The sequence below is a fragment of the Nipponia nippon genome, unplaced genomic scaffold (genome assembly GCF_047370975.1).
Source record: "Nipponia nippon isolate SJK-2023a ecotype South Korea unplaced genomic scaffold, ASM4737097v1 scaffold_6, whole genome shotgun sequence".
In the NCBI taxonomy this organism is placed as follows: domain Eukaryota; kingdom Metazoa; phylum Chordata; class Aves; order Pelecaniformes; family Threskiornithidae; genus Nipponia; species Nipponia nippon.
Window position 1 is genome coordinate 40737173 of NW_028262380.1, and position 13122 is coordinate 40750294.

At 44.0% G+C, this 13122-nt stretch overlaps 1 protein-coding gene and 1 long non-coding RNA gene across 9 annotated transcripts in view; one reads left to right on the top strand and one right to left on the bottom strand.

Moving 5' to 3' along the window:
- FBXO8 (F-box protein 8) overlaps positions 1–6666 on the top strand; it is a 27419-nt gene extending 20753 nt beyond the window's left edge. The window contains exons 6-7 of one of the 4 annotated variants that reach the window (XR_015699528.1): positions 3223–3784; positions 4773–6666. Coding sequence is in view for 2 of the 4 variants with exons in the window: in XM_087735790.1 (XP_087591916.1) it covers positions 3223–3341 (119 nt within the window). In the remaining 2 variants the exon portion in view is untranslated. The other 3 variants (XR_015699529.1, XM_087735790.1, XM_087735791.1) reach the window with 3 other exon arrangements.
- LOC148051420 (uncharacterized) overlaps positions 1–12654 on the bottom strand; it is a 17638-nt gene extending 4984 nt beyond the window's left edge. For 2 of the 5 annotated variants that reach the window (XR_015699531.1, XR_015699530.1), the window contains exons 1-3: positions 12501–12654; positions 11670–11767; positions 5496–5600 (exon numbers count right to left, since the gene is read on the bottom strand). This is a non-coding gene — a long non-coding RNA (uncharacterized LOC148051420). Of the gene's footprint in view, positions 1–5495; positions 5601–6672; positions 6803–7566; positions 7658–11669; positions 11768–12500 lie in introns of all 5 variants that reach the window. The other 3 variants (XR_015699534.1, XR_015699533.1, XR_015699532.1) reach the window with 3 other exon arrangements.
- Positions 12655–13122: the final 468 nt, after the last annotated feature.

The following is a 13122-nucleotide window of genomic DNA, read 5'->3' on the forward strand; positions in this document are numbered from 1 at the left end:
ATACTGGTTTTGATTTTGCACTGATAAGAGAGTACAAATTGTTGATCTGCATTTCTCTTAATTTCCAGTTATCCTCAGTTCCCATCCTCAAACAGATACAGAACAAAGCCTCCAGGCAGACAGAACATGTTTTTTCTGGAATAGATGAGTACATCTATTAACAAGGTTTCGAAAGCTTCAAGGCCGGTGTAACAACCAAGAAGATAAATTAGAAACAGGATGATATGGTTAAAATTTCCATCAGACACAAGTCCAGGGGAAAAGAAAAAAAAACAAAACAAAACCCTAATCACATACAGATAACAGCATCTGATCTTCACAATAGGATTTTGAACAGTGTTAGATGGTTAGCGCCCAACTCCTGCTGTACATGATGTTACTAACTCAAGAGTGGAACAGAAAACAGCAAGCACAACATGCCAAGCGTGAATTCCCTTAGAGGTAACCCAGAAACAAAAAATGATGAGAGACGTTTCTTCTGTCCTTTTTTCTATGGAAGTTTGAGTCTTTCTCCAGAGTGGCAGAGAAGTAATTTTTTGCGTTTTAAGAATCTATACTTTTCATGAAGTTAGGCAATTTTCTGTCTTAAAAGAAAAAAAAAATTAAGCAGGTGTAACAATATTCTTACAAAGTGAGGAAGATAAAAGTCTGAATCCTCTTAGTCATCCTCCAGAAGCCTTCTAAAAACTAAGGTTTGGGCAGTGTCTTCTTGAATGCACTATTGATGTCTCCACATACATGCTAAAGAAAATGGTGATAGATACTTCATTGATCCAGGTGTCACTAAAGGATGTGATGTGGAAATAGCTACTTGGTCGAGCCCTTCAGGAGACTTAGAGGATCCCAAGCCTAATTACCTGAGCGTGATCATACTCATAACTGCGAAGTGATTCCCGAGCTGTTGTGATTCCACCATTGCATGTCCTTTGAACTTTGGCCATGTGATGTTGCCTTCACGCTAACTGCACGCAGCACTGAAGGAAGAAATGAGCCTGCAGCCCGTCCCCCTGCAAACACTCGTTGTTCTGGCCCTAAAAGACGCTGAAGTCGTGTTCTGAATGGCCATTTCTGAAGTTTTGCTAACTTCAGTGTACACAGATGTGATAGAAGGACAACTGTTCTTTGTTCACGCAGGGGAAATGAGTGTACCTCTGTCCGTGCAAAGTCTCACATAATACAGCTCATTTTTGCCTGTATTAAATTCTGAGGCTCTCATTGCATTTATTGAAGGAATATGGTGTATATTACATATTCACGTGGTTTAGTTATAGACAGTGTCTGATATTCTACATTTTCTCAAAACTCTGTCTTGAATACTTTCCATTCATACTCTAAACAACAGATTTATACAGCTTTGGCTTTTTAAAATAAATCAAAGCTGCTTCAACGTACAAAAGCCCAAACAATTGTAAGTGAGAGACATGTTTGTCAATTTTGAAGTGGACAAGAAATTCACATTCAGGAAAAAAAAATTCAGTTTGTTCTCTTCAAACTTTCCTTCCCACCCCTCACACCAGAAAAAGAAAAGTTATAAACAGTTTCAAAATACCGATCTAGGAAAATAAACTGTCTAGCTGGGCAAATAAATGTTACTATTTCCTCTTCAGTATACTACAGTTTATTAATGTTCTTGACATAAATTTATCAACAGGACTTGCTCTTTTTTGAAGTAGTAATAGTTTTGTTCTCTGCGTAAGGTTGCCATTGTGCAATCTGATATTTTTATAGTTGTGTTTTTAGAAAACAAGTATTAAATTATTTTAAGTACTTAAGCAAAATTGAGGTATACCTACTTGATCATGTTAAAATGTCAAAATAACAATTTTAAGTATTTAGAAAAGGCAGGTTTACTTGCCTTATATTGGATTGGGATTTTTTTTCTTTCCACATATTTCATGTAAGTATCAAAACTAATAAACATTAAGGCTGATGACTTGTTCTCTGCCATTGTAAAATCTACCACTCTAATCTCCAAAGCACTATTAAAATGGACAAAGGACAGACTTAAAGGATTTCCTGTGTCTCCCATAGGCACATTATGGTTTCATTTTGCCTTAAAGAGAAATAATATGCAAACTGTTATAATCTGCATATAATAGTGATTTTAGTAAGATAAAATTTTATGTGATCTTCTAATATTATTTATCAGATGTTAAAAGTTAAGATTTACCATACAATGTGTGTAATTAAATCATAACCAGATAGCTAGGATTAGTTACAGAAATGAACGTGTGTGTAAAAAGCTTCAGAGATCACATTGCTCCTTCGTCACTTCAGTGTTTTTGCTGACAATGATGTTAGTAAATTTGCAGTTTTCCTTTCTTATTCATATAAACAAGCTTAGAGAAGAGTTGGATTAGAAAATATTTACACAGAATACTTCCACTCCCTATGTGAAATTTTCTTGCATTAAAAAGGAATTTTCTGTGTTTGCTTTATCATTTTAAAAAGCAAAAAAAAACTACAATTCATTGAAAGAATGAAGAGGCTCTAATTTTCAGATATGTGGTTCACTCACAGCACCTAATGCAGAAAACTAGCAAAAAGCACTTTTTGGATTTCTAGCAATCCAACAAATGCATTATTTTTTAAGCTTAAAAATACTACTTATTGAGTGTGTGTACATGACGGAAATCAAGCATATTTATGTGAAAGCAACGTGGTCAGGATACCAGTTCTTTTCAGAGAGAGTATTCATTTGTAAAAGTTAGCTTTCTTCTTGGCAGTGTTGGAGAGGAATGTTGGATTTAATTTAAAATGATTAATGAGATTTTGTCAGACTCCCTGCCTTTACCACCACTGCAGTTTGTCAGCACAACAACCTGGGAAACCCGGACGCCACTCTGTCGCCCAAAACAGCTTTCCAGGAAAAAATAAACCTGAGTAACTAGTGCCAGGTACATGTCAATGGTATTGTCTTTCAGCTGTTGAAAGTTTAACTCTTTAAGTTGGGACATTTACACATTCTGAGGAAGTGAACCTCATTCGTTATTTCAATAGCCTGGTTCTGACAGTGGATACCAGTATAAGCTTAAGTTTTCAGAGCAGGCATAGCCTATATTATTAACCTTATGAAAAATCCTCTAATCCATGCAGACAAGAAATTCTTTAGAAGGAAAAAAAAAAAACCAAAAAAAAAAACATCAAAGCTTGTTCAGGTAAGTTTTTCTGGAGAAAGACCAGTCTGTGCAACCTGTCTCATTTTTCGCTGTATTCCGTTAGGAGGATCTCATCCTGCGAGCCCTGCGCACGCGAACAGGCTGCCGAGTGGCAAGGAACGCTCTGTTCGACTCAAGGCAGATGCATCTGTGTGCACACCTATGCTAATAGCCAAAACCTAACAAGTTCGCAAGACTTTTCGTATGTAACCATGAGCAATTCTTTTGAAATGTAAGGTAGATATTGAAAATTATTTACGATTTGTCTTTTTTGCTTTCCTTGTGGAAATTTATTCTGTTGGGCTACAGCTTGAGCATTGGGTTCTCCTTACACATGAAATACACAAAAACTGAAAAGACGACCTTAATTTCAAAAGCAGCCTTCCCCTTCCAAGAAAACATATGTCCACTTGTGCCACACAAGTCTTTCTGCAGTCACGTAACCCTGTATCAACAAACTGACCTTCCATTCACTCCTGTGGACCCTTTTCTACGTCAGTTCTATCCACTAACTCATCAGGCCAAACATCCCGTGAGGCTTCACAGAGATGCAGATGATGAAAAAGACTTAGTACTGCTCTGCTGCACCAACCAGAACATACTCCTTATGGGGCTTGATGCCACAGGTATTCTTTGCATGATTTTTATCTTAGCTATTTCTTATGTGTTAAAAAAAGTATTTTCACAACTGCTGTTTTCCCTGTCTTCACATCCAGAATTCAGACTAATTGTCAAAATTACATGTAACACAATTGAATTGAAATATATTTTTATAACTGGAGAACTTCTTGAGCTTACTTGCCTTCTGCAGCATTAATCACCTGCATGAGAAAGCAAGCAAGGAAATCACAGAACTGCTTTAGAAGTGCTAGAGAAGTGCATCTCTCTGTGTGCTTCCTAGTGACAATTAAGATCCTGCATTTTGTCACATTAAATGTAACTTCTTATTTCTATATTCCACTTAGGAATTTATATCAGTACATGTATTTTTGTTACGGTTCCATGCTGTCTAAAGTCTGACAGTACCATTTCTGATTTGTACTAGCAAAAGGTAGTTTTGCTGGTTTTTCTTTCCCCTGGCATAGCAGCAAAATTTACAGTAGATACACAACATTCATCTATCACAGTAAAAATACGATAAAAAATGCTTGAATCTTTTTTCCCTATATATAAGATTTAGATATGTAATAAAATTCAGAAGCCATATGCTTAGTAATCAGCTTTTGTTAAAACATTTTTTCAGCTTTTTAAAAATATTGTTTCCTTTTCTTGGTATTAAGTGTTCACAGTGTACATTGTGCTGCATAACATGTACTGAAAATCACAGCATTTAAAGGCCTAATTTGAAGATTTAAATGGTACATAAACAGACATTGTGCTGACTTCCTATATAAAGCAGATTTTATTTAAAATCATAAAGCCCCTGAAATGTATTGAGAATTCTTTTAAATGAGTAATATTTAGTAATATTAAGTTAAATTTTTACACATAAATCAAGCTTTATGGTCTGGATCTAAAGACACAAATTAGTAAAAGGGGAGGAAAGCCAAAGGAAGATATTTTCTTCGATAAGACTTTTCATTAAAGGTTTCATTAAAACTAAAATTTTGTTAGTTTTAATGCAGATCAAGACAGAAGTTTTGAAGAGGTGAGATCAGTGGTTTCTGTGAGAGGATACCTGGTCCCAGCTGTATTCATGCCTCATCCTCCCTCTTCCCTGTGGTAAGGTAACAGCCTTCCTGCCCTGTCCAGCAAGCCTGCTCCTCTCCACAGCTGTCCCCAGCGAGGCTGAGCAGTCGTCTTGCTCTTCCCCCCAAATTAGTAAACAGGCTGTGTGTAATCTTGTTATTTTTAAAGTATAAAGTGTTCTCTCTAATTTCTTAACACTGGTTAAATAACAGAAACAAAAGCAATCAGCAGTTAAGATGCACTCTCAGTGAGTGTCGATGTTTTTTAAGTACAGACAGTTGTTCTATTCTACAAAAGAAACAGAAAAGGAAGCCCATGTTGCCAGTCATACAGCTTTATGTCAATAACTTCAATCTCATAATTATTCCAAAATTGTCCTCAAATTAATTCCACAAATGCTGATTAACGATCTTTATTTTAGAAGTTGTTCACCACGTACTTGAACTAATCGGAATTTTACATAGAATATGAGATAACGCTTGGAGAGGCTTCTCGGCATTACCCTTACAACACACCCAACAAGATACACCCTAGTAAAATTCTGGCCCCAGCACTGTCAGAAGCAAATCAGTAACTCACGGGAGTAGAGTCAGGATGTCATTATGGTTTGGAAGAAGCAAAAGCTTAGCAGCATCTTTAATGCCTCACCTTCCGACAGACCCATGCTCTCAGCACACTGTTTAAGCTGATAAATGTCACTGTGTTATCAATTGTGACGTAGTAGTATTCTCCAATCTTTTTGGATAACCTATTCTGAATAAAGAAGAGAAACAAAAGCAGGTTGACTCTCTGGAGGCTTTAGGCTTACTACAAGTAGTGCAAGTAATACTGTTACTTAATACCAGTCAAGCTTTAGCCAAAAAGCATTTAACCTCAGAGAAAAGAGAAATAGTTAAATTCAATGCCCATGATACACAGGAGATCTGTAAAATAAATAGCAGAGTCCCACCTGTACAGTCATAGCAGGTTATTGGTCTAAAAGAAAAGGTGTCTCAGTTTTAGTAAACTATAATCTAATTTTCTCAAGTGGTGATTAAAGTGCCCTTTTGGTTTCACCCCCTTTGCAGCCAGTTCTCAGAGTACAGGTGTACCACGTAATCTAGCAAAGGAGAATTTGTGTGGCTGATGAATAGTGATCTGGCTGCTCTGGCTGGCACTTCTCACAAACAGCCTTTGGTGAGTCAGTAGCATTGTCTTTAGAAGTAAGGTCTTCCAGGAAGAGATTTGTTGCTTGCCGTATCACGAAGTTTAGAAGGTATGCTCAAAGGCTGAAGAAAGCCAGGTTGGGTGGGTGGGGTTTTTATACTGTCAGGTATGTGTATTGTATACTTCTCTCCCCCTTTCCTCCTTTCTCGCTTTCTTCATTTCCAAAAAATCTTGTTTATATCAGTCTTAACAATCATTTATCTTGAGGGGAAAAAAAAAAAAAAGACTGACTGTGAATATTTGAGGGTAAAAAAAAAAGTGTGACCTTTCACAGTTTTTCCATAACATTAAAATACCATTCCTGTGGTTGCCAAGAATTTCTGTGAATAAAGATTGTGAACTTCACGTGAGCCCAAACTGATCCACTGATACCTGAGCACAGAAGAGAGTCACCTTACAGTTACCACCCCAGAAGTTTAGAACATGGAATTGGTGTGACCGTGCTTACAAAAAATATCACTTACATCAAAGTTATTAAATATTTACAGAATCTTCACCTACTGCTTTAATTATTGTTATTTATTTCATGTACGATTTTAATTATTGCTATTTATTTTGTGTACTATTTTAACCGGAAATTGTCAAATAATGCTTTTATCCCTCATTGTGTCAGTCTTACCTACCACAGATCAAGAAAAGTTTGTGCGAAAGGACTCCATAATACATTGCCATGGAAAATAATGCGTCAGGTTCACAAGAATAAAGCTTTGACTGATGAAGCTCTCACATGGTGATAAGTACAAATTGTTCTATAAAAACGAAAACGGCCTTTAAGCGAGTGACCCAATCCATTTTAAACACAAGTCCTTGCGGGGGGGGGGGGGTGTCTTAGATGTAAACAGATGAATAACTCAATCCCTATTCTGCTGACGTTACACATCTTTAAACACGTGCTTTTAAGTTTCTGAGAAGCAAATGAAACCAACTTTCCATGCTATTTTTGTCTGTAAGAGCCAGCCAGCTTGGAAGGGCAGCACCAAAAACTGCTCCCCTGACATGGGTGTATTTGGCTCAGACTCCTTACATGATTTGTTTTAACAGACAACAGTCATAGAGTGAAACTGAGTTTAATATCAAGTTTATTCTTGATAGGAAAACTTCCACAGCAAATGCAGTAACTGCAACAAAAGAAAAATATGCTTGACAATGGCTCCATAGAGGCAAAGCGGTCACAAGGTCTTTCCTGAGCAAAACCAACACTCTGGTCCCCAATTTTACAAGCTTGTTTGGCAGGTTTCACCAGCTGGGAAGAGCTCCCCTTGATACTCTCTGCCAAAGCAGAGCTTCTGCTCTCTGAGCATCATTCCCCCATCAGGCCAAAGCAGCCCAGGGCTTTCCTTGATGGTCTCTTATCCAGAAGAAGGGGCCACAGGTTTGGATCATGGCAACATAAGAACAAGAAGCCACCATTTCTGCAGCAGCAGCCACCCCTCTGTTTCAGTGAAACTCCTAATTTACACAAGCTCAGAATCTGCCCTTCTCTTTTAAGTCCTAAAACTTGATTTTCTCCTACCTCGATATGTAATTATTCTCCCTGCATTACTGGGATGCTTCAGATCTGTTGTGCTCTTCGTGCTACGGATTCCCTGTTCACACACATCCTTCTGCAAGCAGAAGACTCGGTGTCAGAAAGAGAGGACACAAACTCTGTGATGTGCAGAGCTCTTATTATCAAAAGATCATTTAAAAAAAATAAAAATACAGTGCATTTGCAAGGACCTATCCCTGGATACAAATACGTTTCAAATTAAAGACTAGAAATGACTGCAACATAAAGAATACTTTGCTGACTAGAAAATCTGGTAAACTCATATCTTTTCCAGATATATCTATTGCATGGTATTTTAAAATGACCAGGTTTCATGGTTTTTTTAGTACGTATTCTCGAAATTGTGTCCGTGACTGTAAGTATAATAGGATTTTTTTAAAGTCTTCAACTTGCTTAGACACTTTTTTTCTTTCTCGTTTCTAACATTTCCCTTGCTGGTACTAAAATATACAACATAACATAACTTTCCTAACAATACCTCCTACTTTTTCACTGTGATTTCCTGACTTTGTTGGCATCTTTCTAGATACAGTTTCTCTTAGAAAGGCTTATAGAGGGAAAAAAAAAAAAAAAAGTGTAAATACTACAAAGTTGACAGGGTTTATATGTATATATTTATGCCTTGTATATATCCTAGGCTCCTGGTCTGCCTGCTTGCCAGTGTGATTGATTGACTGTGTCCCAAAAGATGTTTATAAAAACCGGCAGGTCCCGTATTTGTACAGATCTGCAAACACCCGAAGGAAACCAAGCGACCGGTGATCTCGCTGTTGGCTCTATTCCTGCAGCCTCAGACGGGAGTATTATTTCGGCGGCGGTTATAACTAATACCGCCGATGAGCTGCCCTTCCTCCTCCTCCTCCTCCTCCCCCCCCCCCCCCCCGCCGGGCTTCAGCGGAGCCCCCGCAGCCGGAGAGATTTGCGCGGTCGCCGGCCGCGGATCGCGGCAAAGCGAAGCGGCCCTCGGGGACTGCGGGGGCGACCCGAGAAAATTAATCAGCTTGTCCTTGCTCCGGCTCCGGGGCGGCGGCGGGGCGGGGGCGAGAGCGGGGCCTTGGTCTTTCCTCCCCTGTTTCAGGGGGGTCCCCTTGTCACCACAGGGTGACGACCGGGTGACTTCACAGCCGCGTCACTCGGAGCAAAAATAAAATGATAAAATAAAAAAAAAAAATAAGCTGCCCACAGTTTAGGGAGCCTTACACCAATGCTTGCTTTATTTTCAAGCCCCCATCCCCGCCGGCGCCGGGCTCCACCTGCCAGGGCGCAGGGCCGGGAGGATCCCCCTGCCCTAACACCCCCCACCCCCCCGGGGGTTCTTTTCCATGTGGATCCCATTATCATCATTTGCTCCTAGTATAAGGGGGATTAAAGCGATTAGAATGAAAATAATTAAATGATCTTTCAATTTACCCCTTCGTGCTGCTTGCAAGTGGAAAGGGAGAGGGGACTCTACCGAGAGAAACCCAGGTGGGGTTTGTGATTTCTTTTTGCAGGGGGTTATTTTTAAAGGAGGTGGAAGCAAAGGGGCGGGGGGTGTGGAACCCTCGCAACTGTCAACTGTTTTCCAAACACCAGATTAATGCTGGCCAGGCCTTTGTCGTAACGTGACCCTACTGTTTTCAAACGTGTTTTCTAACCTGTAATCGTTTGTTAAGTCTCAGCGTTGAATAATGAAAGCAAAATAAAAAACCAAAACCGCTCGGATGCTCTGGCGTTTTGTTGTCGTTTTGGAGGTGGGAAGGTGGAGAAAATGTTTTGGGGGTTTGTTGGTTGGTTGGTTGGGGTTTTTTTCCCGTGACAAGCAAAATCTCTATATTTCATCATTTGGAATAAAGCCATAATCCTGACGAAAGGATTTAAACATTTAAAAATAACAGACGGATTTTAATGTGACGAAGGGATAACCATTTCTTCAGCCTCTTTTCTTTTTCAAGGAAAGTGCTCTGAACAAGTGACAAAACTGCTTATAAGTATACGCGCACACGGACACTATAGCTATGTGTTCGTTTATGCGTGTTTATGAATCAGTACGTCAATCTTCACTGTTTTCATTTGCACGGATAAAATTAGAGACCTTAAAACCACGTCCGAGAAAAGGCAAAAATTCAAAGGTTAATTAGTCAGTAGCGCCTTCGCTCTCCTTTTTCTTTTTTTTTTTTTTCTTTTAAACTAACGTTGACATTAAAGACACCATTAATACATAGGGGCTCACCTGGGGAAATTCGCGGGGTAGATTTTCAGTGACAAAAGAAAGGAGCCTTCCCAAAGCCCGCGGGAGCTGCGCTTATTGATGCCCGATCCGATTCCCCCGGCAGCGAGCCCCAGTGAATCCCAGCCCCGGGGCTGGGGCGGCGGGGGCCGGGCCGGCGGGGGCCGGGCCGGGGCTGCCGCCAGCGCTGCCCCTCGGCCACACGCCTCGGCCCGGGCAGGCAAAGTCGCTGGAACCGGTCTTTAAAATGGGTTTGTAAAATATTAAATGGGCAGAGACGGCGACATCACCCACCCCCTCACAACCGAGGAACACCGAACGAAAACTCAAATTTTAAAACCCCTGAAAGGTCCGGTGCTGATGGAGGAGGAAGATGAGCCGCAGAGATTCAGAAAATGCGAAGTCTACAGCTGGAACGCCTCTGCTACCTGAAGGCACAGCGCCAGAGCGGGTAATTCCTTTTGCTAATTACTTCGTTTGCCAACAAACAGATCAAAAAGAAAATCTTGCAGGAAGAACTTCAGGATCTTCAGGGGAGAATAACATTTCTGTGCTCCCTGCGCAGGCGAAAATCCTAACAAAAATACTGCGGGTGTACGCGTCCGCCCACAGGCAGCGCTCTGGGCTGCTTTGGTTTAAAAGGTTCTTCTAAAGCTGAAAAATTGCCCTGCGGGGTGCTGTTATTTTTTAAATAGTAGATCTTTCAGGGTGAAATTTAAGTATAGAAGTTTCTTTGATTCAACGAGGAGGGAAAATCCCGTTTGTTGTCAGAAGTTAATTTTCAGCTACTAGAGAAGTTACTGACTTTAAATATTTTTCTTTCCTCTATAAAAGTTATTGGGCTGCTTTCATAGTTACTGAGCAGTTTATCCGGCAAATCCAAGCCTACATCCCGGCATTCATTTGGCAGTAACTCCTTCGGTAAGTACTTGTTATTACCGCTCAGTGCCCTTTGCCCGGTGGGTCTCGTCCACAAGCCAGGCCGGGTAATTTCTACCCACTGAAGCAAGCGGTCATTAATGCCACACCTGCGGGTGCGAGGCGCTTCTCGGTTACCAATAAAACCTTTACTGCGGCTCGCCTCGGCCGAGAGCGTCTTTTGAGAGCACGCTTTTACGCGTGCGGGGCCTGAGCGCTGTTTTGTCTAATGCCTCCTTTCCTGATCCTGTTACCGGTTTACTGTTTATGGACGATAAAAGCCGCCGCCCGCCCCGCTCGGGGCCGGTGGGCGTGGGGGGCCCGGGCCGGGCTCTCCGCGCCGGGCAGGGCGCGGGGCAGCCGCCGAGCAGGTGGCCGCTCCGCGCAGTTCTTATTTTTCACCCTTTTCATGCAAAATAGACAAACCCTCGGCTTTACTCCCACCTCCCCCGGCCCCTCCGCTTCTTCACGGAAGAAACGCGAGGAGCTGCTGAGGAGAAGTGCCTTCTCCCCGGGCATCGCCTGCAGCGGCCGGCAGCAAAGAAGCCCCGCGGGCGGGCAGCGCTCCCCCCGCCGGCAGCTCCGCCGGCGCTCAGCGGCCGCGGGGCCGGGGCGAAGCTGCGCGGAAGGAGGCGGAGGGGCCGCCGGGGAGAGGAGGCAGCGCCTGCGGGACGAAGCCCTTCACCTCTCCGCTGCTTCCCCCGCCGGCGCGGAGCCGGCCGTGCCCGCCGCCCAGCGTGGGACGGACAGCTGCCGGGGGACGGGACCGCGGCGCTCCCCGGGGTGCCACAGCCGCCTCGCCCCCGGTACGTCCCCGCTAGTCAGAAAACGCCGAGAGGAGGGAAAAAGAGAAGAAAAAACACCCCCCCCACACCCCCCCCAACAAAAACCCCAAACCACCACCACCAAAAAAACCCTAGAGTGGCCAAATCAGATTTACCTTTCGTGGCCGGGAGGGATGCCATTACTCTCCCTGCTGGCGGGATGAGCTCTCCTCTGAGATCCCCCGACTCCTCCGGTAGCCGCTCCCTCTGTCACCTAGAATGACACACAACGGCGTGTAACAGGCAGCAGCTTCCCCCACGCACACGCTCTCCCACGCTCGGGCCCGGCGCCTCGCAGCCGTGCCCGGGGCGGCCCCCCACCCTCCGCCATATAAGGCGCTGCGGGAAAGCCGCGCAGGACCCGCCGGTGCCAAGCACTGTCCCCGCCGCTCCGGGTCACCCCACCCCGCCTCAGCCCCTTCAACACGGGGAAATCCTCCTTCTCCAACAATACCCTGGTGGGTTTGGGTTTGGTTTGGGTTTTTTCTGAGGGGATGTACTGAGGCTGGGCTCAGCGTGCTCCCCCCCCCCCCGCCCCGACGTGCTGGGAAGAAGCCGCCCACCCAACTGGGGCTCCTCGGGCACCCCCCAGAGCCGCGGGGAGCCCCAGCCCCGCCGAGGCGGGGTGAGGAGCGCGGCCGGAGCCCTCATCTGCCCCGACAGCTCATTAAAACCCGCTCCGCCACCCGCACGCCGCGGCCGGAGCGGCGGGGCGGCCGAGAGCCGCCTGCTTATTTTAGGAGTCAGGCTGGACGGAGTCCTCCCTGACACGGACATTTCATTTAAAACTGCCTCCGGAGAAATACAAATAAATAACTTCTTCAGGAGGGTGTGTGTGTCGGGGCGGGGAGGGGGGGGGGGAAGCAACCCCAAAGCTGACAGGAGCTACAAACACTAAATACGTGTAGGGACGGGAGAAAGAGCAAAAGTAAATAAATCTCGGTTACCTAATTGCGAGGCAGAAGCGAGCCCTTTGTGTACACAGTGCTTCAGGGCGAGGAAAGCCAGAGCGCGGGGGGCCGAGGGGAGCGGCGGGGCGCCCACAGCCTGCCCGTGCCCGCGCCGTCGGCGGGAGATTTACCTTCGCCCTTAGCTCCAGCCCAGCCGGCTCCCCCGCCCGAAGAAGGAAAAAAAAAAAAAAAAAAAGAGTATTAGGAGGTGTCCAGTAACAAGGGAGAAAGGATGAGAGGCAGGGAGAGCTTCCCCAGCTGCGGGGAGCCGGGGGTTATTTATTTGAGAGGGTGAAGAGGGACGCGGCGGCGGGACGGCGAGGTGAGAGCGGGCCGCTCCCAAAACACCAGCGGGGAACGCGCAATGAAGCTAAAACCGTGAAAATAAAACCCGATGAAAGGAAATATCACTTTTTCTTTTTTTTTTTTTCTTTCCCATCTGCAAATAGCCTGTGCTGCTCGAGGAGTACAGCGGGACTAACGAAAAAACCCAGCCTTCTAGCGGGGTAAAAAGAGCTGCGAGATCTGTTTTGACAAGTTTTTTTGTTGTTGGTTTTTTTTTTTTTAAACTAAGTGCTTTGGCAAGTGTATTCGCACTCATGTTTCTCTGCACAGAAGC